The sequence below is a fragment of the Chaetodon trifascialis genome, chromosome 21 (genome assembly GCF_039877785.1).
Source record: "Chaetodon trifascialis isolate fChaTrf1 chromosome 21, fChaTrf1.hap1, whole genome shotgun sequence".
Lineage (NCBI taxonomy): Eukaryota > Metazoa > Chordata > Actinopteri > Chaetodontiformes > Chaetodontidae > Chaetodon > Chaetodon trifascialis.
The window spans coordinates 12,109,823-12,130,011 of record NC_092076.1 but is presented as its reverse complement, the minus strand read 5'-3'; the positions used below and the strand labels follow the sequence as shown (position 1 = coordinate 12,130,011).

General features: G+C 43.0%; 4 protein-coding genes across 6 annotated transcripts in view; 1 reads left to right on the top strand and 3 right to left on the bottom strand.

Moving 5' to 3' along the window:
* LOC139349918 (actin-binding LIM protein 1-like) overlaps nt 1–2,530 on the bottom strand; it is a 34,799-nt gene extending 32,269 nt beyond the window's left edge. For both annotated transcript variants that reach the window (XM_070990975.1, XM_070990976.1), the window contains exon 1: nt 2,139–2,530. In XM_070990975.1, the coding sequence (XP_070847076.1) occupies nt 2,139–2,454 (316 nt within the window). In that variant the 5' untranslated portion in view covers nt 2,455–2,530. The remainder of the gene's footprint in view (nt 1–2,138) is intronic.
* A 2,022-nt stretch (nt 2,531–4,552) lies between these two features.
* On the bottom strand, nt 4,553–9,276 carry mfsd1l (major facilitator superfamily domain containing 1-like). The gene is made up of 13 exons (XM_070990601.1): nt 9,129–9,276; nt 7,864–7,964; nt 7,576–7,685; nt 7,436–7,491; nt 7,198–7,341; nt 6,941–7,099; nt 6,745–6,860; nt 6,538–6,638; nt 6,257–6,368; nt 6,001–6,138; nt 5,533–5,672; nt 5,318–5,429; nt 4,553–5,231 (listed from the first exon to the last, which is right to left on the bottom strand). The coding sequence occupies exons 1-13, from the start codon at nt 9,148–9,150 to the stop codon at nt 5,091–5,093; spliced, it is 1,452 nt and encodes a 483-aa protein (XP_070846702.1). The 5' UTR covers nt 9,151–9,276; the 3' UTR covers nt 4,553–5,090.
* A 1,215-nt stretch (nt 9,277–10,491) lies between these two features.
* eme2 (essential meiotic structure-specific endonuclease subunit 2) lies at nt 10,492–14,038 on the top strand. Of its 2 annotated transcripts, none has more exons than XM_070991437.1 (8): nt 10,492–11,069; nt 11,799–11,920; nt 12,168–12,263; nt 12,359–12,483; nt 12,613–12,691; nt 12,916–13,031; nt 13,234–13,423; nt 13,557–14,038. In XM_070991437.1, exons 1-8 carry the CDS (start codon nt 10,619–10,621, stop codon nt 13,710–13,712), a joined length of 1,335 nt encoding a protein of 444 aa, XP_070847538.1. In that variant the 5' UTR covers nt 10,492–10,618; the 3' UTR covers nt 13,713–14,038. The 2 variants fall into 2 exon arrangements, with proteins under 2 accessions (XP_070847538.1, XP_070847539.1); XM_070991438.1 differs by having other exon boundaries at nt 10,612–11,069; nt 12,171–12,263; nt 13,557–13,857.
* Nucleotides 14,039–14,061: 23 nt separating this feature from the next.
* On the bottom strand, nt 14,062–19,710 carry spsb3b (splA/ryanodine receptor domain and SOCS box containing 3b). Its single transcript, XM_070991439.1, has 7 exons — nt 19,635–19,710; nt 17,559–17,694; nt 16,809–16,989; nt 16,257–16,444; nt 16,023–16,125; nt 15,411–15,536; nt 14,062–15,312 (listed from the first exon to the last, which is right to left on the bottom strand). The coding sequence occupies exons 1-7, from the start codon at nt 19,673–19,675 to the stop codon at nt 14,771–14,773; spliced, it is 1,317 nt and encodes a 438-aa protein (XP_070847540.1). The 5' UTR covers nt 19,676–19,710; the 3' UTR covers nt 14,062–14,770.
* Nucleotides 19,711–20,189: the final 479 nt, after the last annotated feature.

Sequence of the window (20,189 nt, the reverse complement as noted above, 5' to 3'; positions counted from 1 at the left end):
TTTAAGACTCAAACTTGATATGACCCCAGGAGAGCGTGCCACATTTTGTGAAAGCAGAGGACTCCAAATAGATTCCATTGAAATGATGGCATTAGAAATACCCGGGTCCGGAGAAGACGACAGAGGAAGCAGACTAATATGTCGGATATTATCTTATCATGGTTGAATTTTGCGCACGAGGCTACGCGATGTTGCTTTTTTGACCTTTGTTTTTATGTCAGCCGCACAATATGAAAACTACAATTTCAGAAATTTCCCTAAGGAGGAGCTCATGCACCTCACGGCTGCGTATGGATTGGCTTTGGACTATTACGCAGCAGAGAGGTGGACGTAATCGAGCCATTATTTGGAATTGAGTTTGCGCTTGCACCGGCTTATAGGGACAGCGTGAGATACTGCATGCTGTACAGCAGCAGCAGCAGCAGCAGCAGCAGCAGCACACATGAAGAACCGTCCTTTGCAGGAAACCGGGATCTCCGCGTCTACTGGTACGTTATGATGAGAGCGCCCAGTCAGAAGAAGTGCAGGGCGCACTTCCCCGCGCTGCAGTTCCCTGTCCCCGGCAGACAGATCCTGGAGGACTTCAGAACAAGGTCCCCCTACGCGTATCTGCACTTTGCGCACTTCAGGGTGAGACACTCTGTTTATGGACACCTTATATCAATACATCATACCCGTAAGTTCATCAGCACATCTTCAGCACTGGTACCGGTCCGTGGGCCATTTGGTACCGAGCCGCACAGAGAGACACACACTAATGATGATAATAGTAATAATAATAGTAATAACAACAACAACCCGGGCCGGGACCCGACCCGGGATCTGACCCGGAACACAGACACGCTATTAATAAATAATAATAATAATAATAATAATAAGAGGAAGAAGAAGAAGAAGAAGAAGAAGAAGAAGAAGAAGAAGAAGAAGAAGAAGAAGAAGAAGAAGAAGAAGAAGGTCAACAACCCGGGCTGGATCCGATCCGGGACACACATAATAATGATGGTAACAGCTGGGTCGAGTCAGCTTGAATTAAAGGTATGAATCAGTTTTTCAGCATCTGAGCCGGGTCTGACTCGGAACATTCCCGGATCGGTCTAGAACTTACCCGGGTCGGTCCGGCAATGTCCCGGGAAATTTCCGGGTCGGTCCCAGTCGGTCCCGGGAAATTTCTGGGTCGGTCCGACCCGGGACCAGACACGGATCCGACCGGGACAAGCACATACTACTACTACTACTACTACTACTACTACTACTACTACTAATAATAATAATAATAATAATAATAATAATAATAATAACAACATTCGGGCCGGGACACACACACACACACACACACACACACACACACACACACACACACACACACACACACACACACACCAATAATATTAAAGATAAGAGAGCATGTCAGCCCATCGGGAAAATGCCCGCTATGCCAGATGGTCAGTCCATCCCTGGTGGTGATGCCAGTCACCTACAATAACCTCTGTTCCTCTGCAGAAAGTATTTGTGTATCCATGATGGGACTGCAGTTCAGTTCAGATGACTCAGTGATTACATTACCTGCTGCCGATATTTCTGGCTTTAACCCCCCCCCCCCCCCCCTTTTTTTTTTAAACTGGCAAACTGAATACGTGTGTTGTCCCCCAATACACAATAAGCTTTTTTAGTCTGCATAATTACCAGTTGGCAATAAGCTTTGATATCATTAAACCTTATAAACGAGGCACAATATCGACTTTAAGTGTGAGGCAAATTGTGTGTTGGATGCAAAGTCATTTCTGGGACAGTTGTGGTGATAAATACAAAGCCGAGCAGACATCATGTTCCATGTGCGCAGCATTATGCTTTGTGGAACAGCTTGACTTCTACATTTTTAGTGAAAATAATGCAGGTTAGTGCGCTTCAGTATTCTTAATCTTATTTCACTAAAATACGAGACACGTAGATTTTGCATGAAACATAAAACAGCTAGTACTCATCTATTCAGAACTTGTTCAATCTAATCAATATTCAGCACCTTCCCTGTTGGAAATCAATTGCTTTTTGTCATATGGCACATCTACATAACATTTTATGGCCAAGTTACAGAGCGCAATGGCAATTTCAACCACATAGGGGGGTAAACTATTCATTACCTGCCATCTCTGCAGGTATGGCGGCCAACTTTTCACACAGGATGTAGTCGTTGGGGTTGAGGAACGGCAGCTGCTCCATCATGGACTGTTTAGGAATGAGGTAGAGAACCTCTGCAATTTCCCCATCCTCAATGATCGACATGCGCCTCACAGAGTTCTTCCTCTTGACCCGGTCCAGGACGACCATCTCGTTGCTGTGAGTGGAGCCGCAGATCCTGCCCAGGCTGCTGAGGTTGAGACGGCCCGTCACGCTCATTCTGTCGAGGTTTTCAGCCAAACAGTTCAGGCTGCAGACCGACTCCAAGTGAGAAACCATAGAGCAAACGTCAAGATGTCCAAGCTTTCTATTGAATGTCAGCTATTAAGTTGCCCTGTAAGACTTTGTGTCTGACTCAGCGTGTGTGTGTGTGGGTGTGTGTGTGTCAATCCGGCAGTCAAAGACTAACTCCTACCACACGCCCCTTAAGAAGATTAAGTAAGGTATATTTTTAGGGTTTATCTTCATGGTAAACAGAGGATCTGAGCTCAAGGAAGTCTATCAGGTAACCTTCTTCCCTCCATTCCACTGACATTCACATGAGATTCAGCCTTCTTGCAATCAAGTGATTGGGGCACTCTTTTAAGAAGATTATCAGATATCCTATCATTCAGTTGTGTATGCAGTTATATTGTTTAAATCTGCACTGAATGTCTGTGAAAGTCAGGCATTTTCTCTCTGATCTTTGGTTGGATTATGACCAGCTGAACACACAATAATAAATGTTTCGGACCCTTTCATAACCCTCAGACAGACAAATATTGTACATGATTGTTTTTTTTTTTCTAGCAGTAATCTACAGTGTTATTCATCATGGGCTGAAGTCCTTTGAATGCTTAGCTTTAAAACAGGGAACACATTCACTCTGGCAGGGACAGGAGATCGGCAGCGTGAGCCTGGATCTCTTGATTAATCGTCATACTTAAGCATCTGAGGACTACGGCATTATTCAAGGTCAGACAGGTCAGTCTAGATCCATTCAGACACGCTCTAATTTACATTTTCATTGAATTTCAACGGTAAAAACTATTCAGATGTTTGCAAGCACAAGCTCAAAGATGTAATGGGGAACATTTGTCTGTCAAAGTGAAAGTGAAAATGCTTGTGTTCACCTGTATGAAGTGACAAAGCTAGACTCACCAAACATGGCATATTGTGCCTGTCTCTGTGCTTCCGCATCTCACTGACAGCTGGTGTATTTTATTTAAGCTTCAACTATTTTATTTATTTAATAAGATTAAATTAATGCTAAACTTACTAAAACAGCCATGTAAGTTGGCACAAATGAAACAAAGAATGTGTACAAGCAGATAGGTAACACTTCATTACTTGACAATTCACTTGTGATGACATTTCATTATATTACAGAGGCTGAAGGGTTTAAGAGTGAAATCAGTGTAACGTGTTTCGCTTTCATGTGCTGCTGCTGTATTTGTCTGTAGCTATTTAAACGCAGACTGCATTCTTCCATCTGCTGACAATATGATGGATGTGATGTGACTGTGAAGTACTGTTATCACCTCCCCCAAAATACCCACGCTGACTCCAAAAAGGTTTCTGACATGGAAGAATCTGCTTACTAAGAATTCAAGTCAAATAAAAGGCTGATGTGGGAAAAACCACTGAGACAAACACACAATGGTGGAGTCTTCACAATCCCATGATTACTGCTCTAACTGCAGTTTATCTGCTGCAAACAAATGTGTAAAGAGCTCCACCTACTGGTTGTAATGCACTACAAACGATATATGCAAATGACACTGGTTATGCGGGTTAACCTTGATTTGCAGATTGTACTCTACATTTAAAGGTCAAGTGTTGACTTGATTGTGTTGAAATTATGTTTTTTGTATTTTTTTTATTTTAACCTTTTACTGTGAAGATTTCTTGTCATGGACGTTGTAGTACTTTGCCTGTGATGACATTTAAACCTGCAAAAACTGATTTGCTGTTTTTTTGCTACAGAAGTCATGAACACAGACACATCCAGCCCTTACAGACTGAGATTATCATTAATCTATAGATGTATTTTTAGCCACCTGGTGAATGTAAATCCAATGTTGACTCTCTTTCAGATCAAAATATGTGGCTGTTTAGCCGCTAAATGCACCACTATATTCACCAGCTGGTAGCTAACTGTGTCTGGCTGTCATTTGGTGCAGTGCAGGTAGTATAAAACTAAGACTAAACCAGGCTGTGAAACAATTACAGCTGTAGTCATTGTCCACTGGATGCTATCAAGCTAACAAGTAGGTATCACGCTGCAAAAAGTGATATGTAAGTAAGTCTAAAAATCAAATAATCAAATAACTTTTCTTGTTTTTGAGAGCTGAGGTTTGCAGTACAAGCTTATTTGTTATCTGACGTAGCAAAGATCACACATTCAACAGCATTTTATTTCTGCTGTTTTGGCCATGTACAATAGAGTAAATTCCCTTCTTCGAGTTCAAGTAAATCATCTAATCATGAACAGACAGAGAAGAGGTGAATTTCACTGTTTCATTAGAAATTTAAAAAAAAAAGGCATGACATTTTTGTGATTTGCACTTAAACATGATGTGAAATTATATAGTGACCTCAGTAACTTCACACAGTCCGTTATGGCAGTACAGTTGATATCTGAGTGATAACGGTTCAGCTCAGATAAACTAAAAACAAAATTCAAAAAAGAAAAAAGAGATAGTTGGATTTGGGTTTTTTTTGTGGAATTATATTTTTTTTCTGCATTACTAAAAAATCTGCGATACCTGGCTCATATTTCATGCAATCCATTGATCCAGTTTGGGTGTAAATACTGTTGAGATTTACTCTGTTTCATTAAACGGCTCAGTTATCTGCTATAGCAGATATTTAAAAAAAATAAACAATATGTATAAAAAAGAGAGGAGAAACACTCGAGCTGAAGGAAACTGAACTTAGGAGTTGATAGAACCAGATCTGACCGCCTCGTCCTCCTCATCCTCATTTGGCTCTTCCTCTCCCTGGTTGAGGGGCTCTCTGTCGGAGTCTCTCTCTGCCTGCTCTGACCTCTTGGTTGTCTTGTTCAGGGTCCCGCCCTGCAGAAAAACAGATATTAGCTCAACACACTGTACCCACAGCACATACGTAAAACGGTAAACCGGCAGTCTGTGGGATGGCTGACCTGTCTGCGGTCGACAATGTTGAGCAGCACTGAGGTGACGATGCAGCCGATGGTGTTGGCCAACATGAAGATCATCATCCTCTGCCAACGCCACAGTGGAATTTTGGTTTCACTGGGCAGGAAATGGAGAAAACAGTGAGGGCGAGTAGAGATCTACCATACAGCACGGAGCATCAGCGCACTGAAATGAGACGCTGATCTAAAGTGCTTCCTACCTCGACTTGGTGCCCAAAATCTGCCCGACAACCAGATTGGACACCCCGATCCCAATCATTTGAATGGAGGTGGCCAGACCCATGGCTGTTCCCAGAGTCGCCTGAGGCACCACGAGGGGAATGGACGGCCACATGCTCGCCTGGAATACATCAGAACATGAAGATACATGCTACACCTACATGTGAGGCAGCAGACACTCATCTGCTTCTTAAGCTGATCTGTATAGATCAGTGCAACATGCCTTGAATATATCATTAATCTGAAGAGGGTTTTTAGCAATTTTGCCCATTTCTGCTTTGATTTTAAGTACTGACCTCTCCACATATTCTTTATCTGCCAGGCGAACGATTTATAAGACATTTCACAAAGCTCAACATGACCAAAGTCCATCAGGACTAAAGCCACTGAAAGAAATGATCTGCCTGAGAGGGAGTAGGTGTTAGAAACTGAAATAGATCTTGACTCACAGCAGCAAAGGAGTAGGTGATTCCCAGCCATATGGTGGAGACGAGAGGAGGGACAAAGGTGAAGGCCAGGAGTCCAAACACGGGCAGCGTGAGGACGGCGCAGGCCACAGCGAAAATGCCCCGCAGGCCCACATAATCCTGGAGCAAACACAACAGAGTGTCACATGTTCCACTGGCTCACATACTTATTTTCTATTGCTTTATATGACAGACTTTTGAATGGGTTTATAAACCAATTCAGGATACAGGTACTTACTATGAGAATGCCCACGCTGGCTGAGAGCACCAGCGAGCTGTCATAAACTGCCCCAGCGATATAGGCCGCCTCCTTCTGACTGTAGCCGTTGTACTTATCCTGAATGAACTTACTGGACAGGAAAAATACAGAAATATGTTGAAATGAAATGATTCATGATGTTCCCAAGAATTACATTTGCCATTTTTTGAGCTAAAGCAGTAAAAATGACACCATATTCTGGCCTTTAAAAACTCATTTTGAACTGCAGAACTATGCTTGTTGTAGGCTGACAGTTCTACCTGGCATCTGCGATGAACGGGAAGATGCCGTTGTAGAAGAACATGATGGTGAGAACCAGCAGCCAGTATCTTACAGACAGGAGCTTCACATCCTGAATCCTCTGCACACACACAGAAAAAAACACTTTAGTCCACACAGCCCCGTCAGGGCATACACACCCAAACAAAGAAGTTACTGAGAATTTAAGCAAAATATACCACACGTACCACTTTGCGGGACTCCTCTTGGATGGTGCCATCAAGACCCAGCTGCCTCATCCCAATCTTGTCCAGGGAGCTGACAATAATGGCAGATACAAAGCCCAGCACACACAACAGAGCACCTGGAAAACAAACCACCATGAAGCATGAAGAAAAAACATCTAAACTCTTTTCTCATTATTCTGTCACGCCATAAACCTACCACCCCACAGTGTCCACTGTATGCCATATTTTTCTTCAAACTTCTGGGTAAGGAAGAAGTTCAGGACCGAACCCAGACGAGAGAAAGCCAGGGTGAGACCAAAGGCCAAGGCGAGCTCCTTTCCTTTGAACCAGAAGGCTGTGATGCGGTTCTGAACAACTAATAAGGAAACAAGAGAGCGGTTTAGGTTTAGGAGGACTCCTCTGAGCTGACACTGCAAAGAGTATGTGTGTGTGACCTCTGTGAGGCGGCCTTACTGGTCAGAGATCCATTGCCTGATCCAAACAGTAGTCGGCCCGTGAGCATGAGCGGCAGCAGATAGGGAGTTCCTTTAAAGTGGGAGCCCAGTGCAAACAGCGATGAGCCCAAAACGCACAGGAAAGAGAACAGAAACACTCCGACTGCAGAGAGGAGGAATGGGGAATCAATTCAGCATGAGATAACACAAGCTAGCTTGGCTAAACTGAGCTGGAGATAAGATACATGCAGACTTACAGCGGTTTCCTAATTTGTCAATCAGGAACCCAGCCAGGACCACCACCACTGCGTTCCTGTTGATAGGAGAGAACGGCACCAACTGTAGCTGAAAACCATTTATCAGTATATAGCAGGAGAGTCAATCTGTGTTTACTTACGTCCAAGCATAGATGGCATAAAGAAGATTATACTGCTGAGGGCTCATCCCCAGTCCCACCACACAGTCCACTGTGCCATTGATCACTGTTGCATTGGGACATGTCAGGTTCTGTCAGGTGAGAGGAAGCCGGTGATTTAAGTCGTTATCTAACTAGCCACAAAATGAGGAAAGACTATGGAATTGTGACACCAAACTACAGTGATAAATTTGAGCTGATTAGGGGGAATTATTCAATGCTGATAGTGTCTTCAGGTTTAAGTCTGGCCTCCTGCAGCCTCTTACTCACCCCTTGGAACTGATCCTGCAAAACACTGGGGATGTCAAAGCAGAAGTAGGAGCCAAACGTCAGCAGACAGTTGAAGAAAAGCACCACAAAGCGGTAATACGCTGTAGAAATAACAAAGAATGGATCATTAGTTTTTCCTGATAATTTACATGTGTCTAACTTCATAAAGAAAGTCAGTCTAAAACACAGTTATCACAGCTTTTTAAGATTCAATGATTAAACCAAACATTTCCAGACTCTCAAAGCATTCGTCATCACATCTAGAATGTTACTTTAAATGCATTTGGAAAAAATAAATTTTCACAATCCCTTTTAGACTCACAGCAGAGCTGTTCGTTTTAACTTTGATCATCATTACTTAACGTTCGCTAATATCAACGCTAGGAGACAACAAATACAACGTTTCATGTCAAATATTAAAAGATTACCAATCAAAGTCCTGCATTTCAAGTAAATAGTAGTGCCAACAGTAAAAGTACCCATTATGAAAAATTGTCCTTTTCAGAATTGGGTTTATATACATATAATTAGTGATGCATTCATGTCCAAACATCTCTCATGTTGTAGCTGGTAAAGGTGGGGCTAATTCCATCCACGCTGAGTAGCTCCATTACATGACATCATAAGTGATCAGATGAGCAATATTTTGTATCAATAATTGGAATTTGCAAAATAACAAGTAACTAATGTTGTTAAATATTGGTAATGGAGTAAAAAGTGGGGAGTCGGGAGTTGAGGTATAAAGTAGCATAAAACTGAAATACTCAAGTAAATTACAAATACCTCAAAACTTCACTTAAGCACAATACTTGAGAAAATGTACTTTGGGGTCCACCAATGAGAACAGAACATTTTTGAGAGGAAAGGGACTTTAATAAAGTGGAGTACCTTCTGTACATTTCCTTTACCTCTGAACACATCACATTTGTTGTCTTATCGTGTATACTTCAGCAGAAAAACAAAGTGAATTAGCTTACTGGCGGTCACTGATTAAGCTCTTGTTTTTTGTTTTGGTTTTTTTTTCCTCCACAATTCAGTCCTGAGATAACAAACCATTACTGCGAACCTCAAGGTTTGTATCGACTTCCCATTCAGTCACATGAGCTCTTGTCACTACAATTCAAGTTTAAAACGCTGACTTGGTCATTTCGCTTTCAGTGACCCAGTTTTTGTGGGTACGCGGAGTTACAACACAGAGGTTTGGACATCTGGCTATGTTACAATTTGAAGTAGTTTTTGGAAAATACAAGTATGGTCAGACGTACCTTTCTCCGCCGGCTGCGCCATAGTGAGCAAAAAAGACAGTGGCCACAAGAGAAAACTTGTAATTCACATCCTTTAGTGTTGTTTACATGAACAGGCTAGCGTAACGCCGCTAGCATGCTACCTTAAGGCTGGCCACAACTGTTCTGTGGTGTCCCTCCGCGCACCGCAGATCTTTAAACTGCGTGGATCGATCTGGAGTCTTGCACTTACGCAGCAGATAGTTTGGAAATCTGCGCACGCGGCGACTCTGCAGCCGCCCTGACTACCGTTATAGATTTTTTTAATCTTTAACCTGGAAACTTTATTGAACATTTCTGCATCACAAACAGTCTGTCAAATTCATATTGTTACATAGTTTTCTACCGTAAAAGTAAAGTAAAATCTTGGAAGAAATGTAACTGTGACTATTCATTGTTGTCATTATACCATTTTAAAGACAGCAAAGTCTGGAGTGAAAATGTTATTTCAATAAATCACCATATTTGTGAACTTATTCATTAAATCATAAAATGTATAATGAAATGCATCAAAGATTATTTTTATATTTAAATGAAATAATAATATAGTAAAAATCCATATTATGTATAAGCCTCAATTTATTAAAACCTTCCAAGAGACGTAATGGAACACAAGGTATGAACCAAAAGCATAAAATTGGCTATCATAGGCTACTACTGTATGCTTACTTTGATACAGTTGCATTTATTATCTGCATATTTACATTTTCTGAGACTGCAATCTAAGACTAGGTTACAGTTTTAAAATGTGTTTCTATGCTGCCAAGTGCAATGATAAAAATGACAGCAACATTTTAGGATTCTTTTTAAATTAGTATCCCATCTCATCCGTTCATTCAGTGTCTTGTTAGTGTGTCATGAGCTTTAATCCTGCAAGCTGTAAACTGTAATACCAACAGACGGCCATAGACTGGCTGGTCTGTAGTCCACCTGGCGACAGCTGCCACGTCTCACTCTGCCTTCTGCTGTTCTAATTAAAAGTGGTGGTAGAAGTACTCAGATCTTTTACTGAAGAAGTGGCAATAACACAGTGTAGAAATACTCTGTTGCAAGTAAAATCAAGTACTAGATAAAGTACTAGTAAAGAAGTAACGTATTAGCATCAAAATATACTTAAAGTACCAAAGTAAAAGTACTCATTCTGCACGAAAGCTTATTTAGGAATAATATGTATAAATTTAATATAGATCACCGCCTTACAATTGTGATGCATTCATGTGTATCACAGATGTTGCTGCTAGCATATATGGGACTTTTTTTTTTTAATTTTATTTGAATATTTTAATGTATTGCTGGGAGAGAAAGAGTGAAATATATGTAGCGCGTTTGAGTTATTTCGTCCCTCAGCGGACACCGTCGATGCGATCCAAACAATATTGTTTTCCTCTCAATGTTTGAAGGTGGCATGCGTTGTGTTTATGATGTGTTCAAGGCGTTTGGAGGAAATGTTGTTTATGTCTTAAACATTTGAAATGTCCGTGCTGCGCAGAGCTAAGACATGGGAAATATCTGAATCCGAGGAAAGCGACGCTGAGACAAAAGCCGAATTGAACCGTGACGAGAGCCGTCAAATAGTAACAACCAGCACAGATTTAACAGAGATTCAGACTTCAGACCACAAGACACTCCCTTCACCGGCAACGACGAGTGGCTCAAATCAAGCTTCTGCTTTGTCTGCTCCGCGGCCAGATGAACCCGATACACCAAGTCCTGCAAGAAAGCGCCGCACCAAGGAGGAGATCGAGGCGGACAGACAGACAGCCAGGGAGAAGAAGGAGGCGAGAGAGAGACAGAGAGCTGCAAGAGCCCGGGAGAAGGAGGAGAGGAGGCAGGAGCAGCAGAGGAGGAGAGAGGCTGCAGAGAACTTGAAGAGTCTGAGACCAGAGAACTGCCTCAGGTGTCTGACTGTCTGCGTAGATCCAGGTACGCAGGCTCTCCATGCTGCCTTCAGGGACGGGTCTGAATTTTAATACACCGACCATACAGGACGGTTTGTTTGGATGGGATTTTAAAACTGATGGTACAAAATACATGGTAAACAACAAATATATCAGGGATATTGCTTAAAATGTATTTATTCTATAATGTGTACGTTTTTAATGAGATATTTAAATTTTAAGTATTCACACAACTAATATATTTCAAATTTTTATGGTAACAATGTTTGTGCCATACAAGTTTTTTTTTTCTGGAATGCATATATGCATATATATCTAATTCTAATAATAATGATGATGATGATAATAATAATAATAATAATAATAATAATAATAATAATAATAAAAAATATTAAATACTTTAAGGAAATGTGCTTTATTACTTGGGGTTTTTCTGGTGTTGGTTTTGCAAATGCCTTTATTTGTAATTTCACTGTCAGCCATTTAGTTTTGGAAGACATCTGTGAGTAGTCTCTCCTGTTCCAGCTCTTCAACAAGTCGGTTGAAATATACACAGCTCCTGGCTCATAAATCAATTGGAGCTTGAAGTAACTTTTTACCACTCACTCCCTAAAATCAAACAACAGCCAACAAAACCAGTTAGGCAGCTTCTTCTTTGGCTTCTTTCTTCTCCTCTAACAAAAGCACGCCTGCAGGACAATTTGTATCTACAGACGTTATTGTCTGAACCAATAAGGTGTGTGCTTTTCTCCAGCTCTTCTGCAACAGGAAGGCTCGGACATCTTGCTGGACACCCTGGCAACCTTGGAGTGGCGGTTTAGCATCGAGAGCCAGCAGCTCCCACGCAGCATCACCTGGACCAGAGATTTACCTCAGGTACGCCCATCGTGCATGATTTCTGTGCATATTGCTCCTACAGGTGCAGCTTCTGGTGGGTGCACAGCCAGTTATGTTGTCTTTCTGTCTGCACTCTCCCTTTAGATATGTAAAATATGTCCCTCTGCAGCCCGGGGTTATGCATTTTGTACTTTTGAATTGATTGTGATATTTTGGCTGCATTTCTACTTCCATAATCTGACTTTTTCTAATTCCTCCTGTGGGACCTTTACTGTTTTTTCTGTAGCAGGGAGAAGATGGCAACAGCTCGGTGAGGGAGGAGCAAGTGGTGCTGGTGCTGGACCTGACTGACTTCATGGACATGGTGGTCTCTGTGAAGAAAGTAAGCACATTTTGAAGTGGTAATAAATGAACTTTGGTGGCAGCCTACATGATGGACTCTTTGTAACCCTTGTTGTTATTTTGTTGCCTCTGCAGATGCTACAGAGTGAAGGGGAGGAAGGAGGGGTTGGGTCTTTCCTCAGTCCTCTTCTAGAGTGTCTCAACCGGGATGTGAAGAAGGTGGTGACGCTGTTAGTGACAGACTCTCAGCCAGATTACAGGTCAGCGAATGTGTCTGTGATTGTGACTTCTTTAGTTACTTTCTTAACTACTAACTTTATTAATCTCTGGTGAGATAAAACTCTTACTCCGTGTTGCCTGACCTGACTTTTTGGTCTACTTCCCAACAGGTCCAGTGCTTGTGGTGTGCGTTTACTAGATGAGACACTACAAGCCAAATTAGGCATGGGGGATCTGGACTTCGAGGAGGTCAGTTAAGCTTGAATCTACTCTATCCTGACACTAGTTGTACAGTGAGGATTAGTTGGTCTTACAGGCTTGTTTTGTAGACACTTTACCGCTCAGTTGTATGTTTCAGAGTTGATAGGTAACAGATACTTAAACACTCTACATACTTGACATATACACATTCCTGTACACTTCATGAGCAAAGTGCAGAAGATGAGGATTTTCTTTGTCTCTTTTCTCTCCAGGTTCTTGTTTACCTACAGCTCTGCAAGAACATCTCACTGGTGTTCCTGGATGGCTGGCAGGAGGTCACTAACCATGTGTGTGCGGTCACCAAGGCCTTATCAAAGCGCCCTTACAAGTACGCAGCTGCTCTAGCCGTTGTCACAGTAACCTATGAGGAAAAGTTCCATCAGACATCAACTGTCCACTTTTTCCTGAAGATAATAAAGTCCACTAACCTGTCACAGAGCAGCCAGAGAAATGTGGTGATCCTGGATATCATCTCATTAATACCAAACTGATCTTCCTTCACTTGTGAGTTGTCCCTCATGTCCTTACAGACTGCTGACGGAGCGAGCGGAGATGCCCTTCTGTGTGGAAGGTTCGTGGGCCAGCGGGGTTCGGGTGGAGAGGGACGGCTCGGGGCTGATCCAGGTCTGGAGCAAGCAGATCCAACAGCTGAACAGAGTTAGCCCCGCCGTGGCGTCCGCTGTGACCGCGGCCTACCCGTCTCCTCAGCTGCTGCTGCAGGTACACAGGGTGCACTTCTGCTCAGCGCTCACAGGACCATTCCCGCTGTGACCACCCTTTTCAGGAGGTATGAGAACCAATCTTGTTGAAAAGCAACATTTCTTTTTTATGCTGTTTTTGTTGTTGGTTTTAGGCGTACCAGAGCTTGGGGTCAGAGGAGGACAGGAAGGGTCTGCTGGCTGGTCTCTTGGTGAAAAGTGGAGGTAAAGAGAGGCGCATAGGACCAGAGATATCGGCCAGAATTTACCGCTGCCTCACAGCCCAGAACCCCCAGCTGGTCCTGGACTAATTTGTCGACTCAGGAATGAGATTAATGTGGTTTGTAATGACACCTCGTCACCACTTGGCTGCTAATGTGTTAATGTTGATGTTTACAAGCTTAAAATATGCCTTAGATATCATATTCACCTTCCAGGAAAGTACTATTTATACTCCTCTGAATCAGAGTGAAGGAACAGAATATATGTACTAAAATAAGGAATGATATGATGTGTATTATTTGAATACAACATTCAGTTTATGTATAAACAATGTTTTGTTGGAGGGACCTCCATGAACTACATGATGTGATTTGTTTATGTGTGAAAGAAGCCTATTAAAAATGAGCTGCAACAGAACTTTTCATTTATGTTTTATTTCCTGAGTAAGAAAGTAACAAAGCACGACTGTAAATAGAAAAACAAATCCTCATGTAAGCAAGAACACAACCACTGTTGATATTCAAGCTGATTATAAAACACACATTTTACTGTACAAAACGTCTTCTCCACAGTATCAAAAAGCAGCTCCTTTTCCCCTGGAGTCTCCCTGAGAAGTTTTACACAAGATTTACAGTGTATTTTTCTCTTTTTTTGTCTAATCTGGCAAATGTTAGGCCATAGACAATGGCTAGCATGTTTTACAAAATGAAACACAAAAACCAGAGCCGTACAAATGACTCTTGATAGCCCCATAATAGAAGTTGGCTGAGTGAATGACCCAGACGTCACTCTAATATCTCAACTTCTCACACTCTACATACTCACTCCCTTCCTCTCATTCACTGACAAAACTCTTTGAGTGTAAACTTGCTAAATAAACACGAGAAGCAAATCACATGTCAGTGTCAATTAAGAAAAATATTGGCTAAACGATGAGATTGCTCTTATCTCTGCGACTCCCAACAGGAGCTTCAGGGCATTCAATCGATCGCAACTGACAAAGTCCAGTTGCGATCGATTGAATGCCCTGAAGCTTACAATGACCTGGATGAATGAGAATATTCACAGGCATCCCGACAGGAGATGTTGATGGCAATGGTAGAATAGCTGTGTGCCAAACACTTACATATCCGTTCTGACTGCTGAGTCATGTCCAGCGGCATCTTTTGCATTGGTAATCCTCCGGCTCGGAGCAGCAGCTGTCGTAGTCGCTGCTGGGAGGAGTTGGAGGGCAGTGGCAAGTGCAGGGTTGAGTTTGAGGTGACATTTGACAAGGGCACCGGTGCGGGGCTGTGTCATGGAGTGGGCTGGTGTAGGGGCTTGGGGAGGCACAGGCACTCAGGGTGGATACCGGGCTCGGGATGGGGCTGGGACTCGGAGGGAGGCTCATCTCCTCCTCGCAATCCTCAGGCAAGTCCCTGTGCTGCTCCGAGGCTTCAGGGCTGCTGCTGCTGAGGCTGAACAACCAGCCTAGCTGTGTGTGGAGGAGGGTGCGCAGGCCTGGGGGCAGCCCCACTTCATTAAGTATGTCTGGGCAGCAGGGCAACATTTGGCGGAGTTGGGCACAGCAAAGGTACTGCAGGGAGGTGGGTGTATAGCAGGCACGGATCACCTTCATACTGCTTTTAGCTGCTGTGGAGCACACCATGGGGTAGAACTTCTTGTTCTGCAGTCCAGTGGCAGCGACACCTGTTGGAGCAAGATGAAAACACTTCCTGGATTAAGAGCCACCAGACACTCATAACTAAAATGCTGTTTTCTTGTGTTTCGTGTATCTAAACACGCACCCATGCAGTGCCGATTCTTGTAGAAGGTCAGGGTGCCGTGCCAGGTGTCCAGGTGCAGTCCTATGATGGAGCCTTGGCCAAACCGAGAGGAGAACTTCACTTTGTCCCCTTTGTGCTGGAGGTGACCTTTAAACAGAAGCAGAAACAGAAACAGGGTTTTTCTTTTCTTGAATTAGTGATCATCACCATTACAAATAACCCCTGTGAGTGATATATTATTGCATTATTAGATTGGTAAAACCCATGCATCATGTCTAAGAAGCATTTTACTGTAGCTGAGGTGAAGCTAGTTTTACACAGTTTTGTAGTTTAGTCCTTTGCCCGGTCGAGGGGTCGGACCCCTCCTAAGCATCATAAGATGGGATAATTAATATTTTAGCAAAGAAGAAAAAACAAGGTTCCACCAATTTGTTTTAATTTTTTGGACTTTTCTACTAAATATCGTGTTCCTTCCTTGTGTACTTCCTTCTGAAATGTAGTGTAGGAGTAAGACATTGTATAAAATGGAAATACTCATATATATAGTACAAGTACCTCAATACTGCACTGAAGCACAGTGGTGGGAGGTAGAAAGCCTCCATCTAGTTTTACAGATTACTCTGACCCTCTAACCTGTGTAGGAGAGCCCCCAGCTGTCGTCATCGTGGCCCAGCAGGCTGCCAAAGCTGTATTTAAACTTGTCCAGGTTCACCTCTGAAGTTCCAATTCCCACCATCTGCACCAATGAAACGGCATGAACAAGATCAAAACCAACAGTCAGAGTGCGCAATGATCCTTTAACATCCATGAGACACAGACGCAGAAACATTCTCACGTGTGTTCAGGTCACGGTGATATAACACCCACCATATCAGTTCCATAGACAGGAGAGGTCATCTTGATTTCCCAGAAGTGTTGGCCGTCTGTGAGCTCCTTGGTGCCGCGGATTGCAGCCGTGCCACAGCTGTAGTCTGAGTGAAAGCTCACCTTCCTGTTGTCACAGCTGAGAAAAGCTCCGGAGGACTTGAAGTGATCGTCCCACTCCCATTCAAAACCTGAGAACATGAACACACCATCAGCTGCATCAGCCGGATAGACAGATTTCATACTTTATTTGTAAAGACCTCATTTTTTTCATTTTACTTCAGCTCAAGCAGTGAAGTGTGGTCCTCATTTAAATACCTGAACTATTGGATGAATTGTCATGAAATGCGACACAGACATTTCTGGTCTCCTGAGGATGATTCCTTATTATATTACATACTTTCTCACAAAAGCCAATTATAATAAGTGTGATGCACATTCAGAAAACTCTCGAGGCCTATTAGTGTGCACAGCTTCAACTCCCTATGTGCCAATTTGCAGTGTCCCCTGCTGTGTTCGTGTGGAGTATGACTGCAATCATCAGCTTTTGCTCACCCTGATCCTCCTCCCCACAGAGGCAGTCGCTGGAGACACTGAAGCCTGGGCTGAGCTCCTCCTGTCGGTCACACTGGCAGAAAGACTCGCCTGTCACCGGCACCGTGCTGGGCAGGGCCACTGACGCGGATACGGTCTGAGAACTCTGCAGGTAATCCACCTCAGACTCCGGATCGCTGATCTGGTTGACACAAACAGCATCTTGTAAGTCCATAGACATGGCCATGGTCCAGGGATGCTGGCTTGGTAGCAGGGAAAGGAATTACAGTAGATCTAGTGGAGAGAGCCTGAGGATCGTATTCAGTGTTTTCTCAGCTCCAGCCGTGATGCCTGCACCTAAAAGAATGAGCTTGCCGAGGCTATCTCGCACTGGACAATCCAAAGAGCCAAGCGAGAGCCATATCCCCCATATGCCATGTTTCAAAGACTTGACAAAGTCGCCTTTTCCCTAAAAGCTGTTCATGGTTCCTATTGGTGAGAGAAGTCATGTGTGCTAGTAAGTAAAATTAGACCCCAACACACAGCCATTTCAGACTGGGGACAGTCCCAGTGGAAAACTACTGGTACCTAGGTAGAAATATTATCTTTCACATGTGTTCACATGGTGAACTATTTCTAACCCACGTGCCTCTTTCTCCAGTCATCCCAAAAATACATCCCATCTGACCCCCCCCTCTGTTCTTTCCCACTGTGCTCCACACTTTGCTCCACTTTTCTTTTGGTTCCACCCCATGAACCCAGGTGTCTCACCTGTGTGGTCGCCTGGCCTTCCCGTTCCTCCCTGGCCGATGTCTGGATCGCTGCCACGGCATCTGTCTCCTGCCGTGTTTCGCTCCAGGCCAAATGCCGAGCCCGGCTGCTCCTGCCTCCTCTCAACATGGCAGCTCTGCGGACAGCAGACCCAATACCTTACGACCAGCTGGCATACGCGAAGTACAGGCCACGTACTTTGTGTTTATGTCAAATGAGGTCAGTGCTGAACTCCTGGTTCACAGTTCATGCACTCCCTGTGTTGTTTGTTGAAGTCAGATTATTTTTTGACACACACACGTCTGATTACACGTTTTCCAAACCTTGCAGGCTGTGTTCAAGGGAGAGACAGAAATAACTTCTTGCATTCACAGTATTCAGACAAGTTGCAAAATGAAGCCTCAAACAAATTGAACAAATAAAACAATGAAGAGAATATATCTTTAAATTGTGCGCATTATTTCAGATTCTGAAGATTGTCATCTTTATGGTGCAATATATTTTTCCCTAAAGACTGACACAGTTACATTCCTAGTATTTCCAACTTGCTGTGAGGCTGTATAAGCAGAGTGCGCCTCAGATTCTCGGCATGTTTAAACTCATTTTTCACATACTGCTTTGACAGCTGAAAGTAGGTCAGTTAAAAATGTGAACAGGTCTTACAGCCACTGTGAAGCTGCTAAATATCCTTGTGGGGAAACATGTCAGTCACCTACAGACTCATCTTCGTGTGGCAGCTTACCTATTTCCAGCCACCATCTGCTATATTTTCCCATAGGCCACAGTTGGCAGCAGGAAGTGTTTCCGTGCACATGTTTAACATTTAAACCCAGCAGAGACACAAAGAAGGTCACCTGACGTAGAGACTACAATGCATGTCCATCATAAACTACAGATTCTAACGTCCTTGTCTTCACACACTTGCTAATATTGACTGTGGCACCATCTTCCAGAAATATGTGGCACTTTAACTCACTGTATCAGAAAAGTTTGGACGTAAATCTGGTGGAATGAAGGGGGATTTTATCGATTCTGTAAGATAAATGTCTCTATGACTGAGCTACCACGTCTCCAAATGCAATGAACATTGAAAACTACATGTGCACTGTCAGGACTGTTTGTGAGAAAGGCAAAACATCAGTGGAGTTGATGCAACTAAGATGACAACAGCATTATAGGAATTCCATCCCCAGTTTGTATTCACACACACACACGCACACACACACACACACACACACACACACACACACACACACACACACACACACACACACACACACACACACACACACACACACACACATATATGGGCTTTATGACCAAAAAACAGAACTAATATGTTTCCAAATAAAAGAATCTGATCTCTTTTGAGCAGGTTACCACTTTCACAGGCAGTAATGATTATAATCAATAGCCTCAGTGTTTCAGTGTTTTGTTTTTCTCAAATCTGTTTACAATCATCTGACTTTAAAAAAGATCACCTGTGTACCTCAACCTGATAGCATGTCTCTGCTAATGCCACCACTCAGCACAGCAGCTGGTGACTACTTTGCAAGCAGGTTGCAGGAGATAACTGCCAATAATTTAGATTAGTTAGTCTGGAGCAAGTCTCACTTTAATTGGGCCTTACCCTACATACTGTAGATGCATCATTTTGACAAGCCAGTCGGGACAAACCTGTTCTGGTTTCTGGTTAATATGATATGAATGCATTCTCAGTAGCACTGTAACATGGACGTAAATGATTTGTTTTCATGTGTCAGATCAAATCACTGTCCATGTCTTGTTCAGACTTTCTACTCAAATACACCAGAATCTCATGCTGATTCTTCTTGGTGATCCACTTCAGAAAGCAAGTATTTCCTACACAGTCAGTGCACCAAGACTATCTGTACTTCTCACTGTAAGCCATTGTAGATAATGGCATCTACTGAATGTTTAAATCTCAGCAGACACTGTATGCATATTTGGTGTATCTATGACTACAGCTGGTGTTTTGTTGTATCTTAAACTTGAAACTCAATCGACCACAGTACAGCATGAATCTCTCTATGTTAGCAGAAGCTATGCTCTTACCTTACAGTGATCTTCCTATACACTGTCTTGCAGTGGCTCATTTGGACGCTCGTGTGACTCAATATCCGACCGTGAAATACGTGCAGCTTGCAATCTGTCTCACTTCTCAGCAGGCTGGAAGTAAACATTACTTTTCCACGCCCTTCTCGTGCTCTTATTGGATAAGACATGTGTGGGGGAGGAGTTGTGTGCATATATTTAGTTACTTTTATCAAGGTGGGTCAAATATGTATGGTAGCAGTGATGACTTCACATGTGGTCTGCTGACTTGATAACACAAGGAGGGGAATACCTACCATGTACTGAAAGGCGCAAATTAAATAAATGACAAAAATTGTTCCAGGTGACAGAAATTATTAGCATATATTCATCTAGACATAAAATCGTGTATGCTGTCTGGTAATTGTTTATTGAAGAGGGGTTGTAAAAATGTGAATTAAAGAAATATGTCTGGAGCCAGCTGTTCGCCTTCAGCAGGGGTCGTTATGGTCTCAGTTAAAAGGGTCAGAACCATCTAAAACATTTAACTAACAGACAGAGAGAGAGAGAGAGAGA

Excerpts from the sequence above, each read along its gene's own strand:
- mfsd1l (XM_070990601.1), bottom strand. The coding sequence starts at position 9,150 with ATGGCGCAGCCGGCGGAGAAAG. Across the intron at positions 7,492-7,575 it reads TATGCCATCTATGCTTGGAC|GAACGCAGTGGTGGTGGTCC; the intron begins GTAAGTAAACAC and ends TCCTATCAACAG. Across the intron at positions 5,232-5,317 it reads ACATTGTCGACCGCAGACAG|GGCGGGACCCTGAACAAGAC; the intron begins GTCAGCCATCCC and ends GTTTTTCTGCAG.
- eme2 (XM_070991437.1), top strand. The coding sequence starts at position 10,619 with ATGTCCGTGCTGCGCAGAGCTAAGACATGGGAAATATCTGAATCCGAG. Across the intron at positions 11,921-12,167 it reads GGACCAGAGATTTACCTCAG|CAGGGAGAAGATGGCAACAG; the intron begins GTACGCCCATCG and ends TTTTTTCTGTAG. Across the intron at positions 12,692-12,915 it reads GGGATCTGGACTTCGAGGAG|GTTCTTGTTTACCTACAGCT; the intron begins GTCAGTTAAGCT and ends TTTTCTCTCCAG.
- spsb3b (XM_070991439.1), bottom strand. The coding sequence starts at position 19,675 with ATGAGCCACTGCAAGACAGTGTATAGGAAGATCACTGTAAG. Across the intron at positions 17,695-19,634 it reads TATAGGAAGATCACTGTAAG|AGCTGCCATGTTGAGAGGAG; the intron begins GTAAGAGCATAG and ends TGCTGTCCGCAG. Across the intron at positions 16,445-16,808 it reads CTGTGGGGAGGAGGATCAGG|GTTTTGAATGGGAGTGGGAC; the intron begins GTGAGCAAAAGC and ends TCATGTTCTCAG.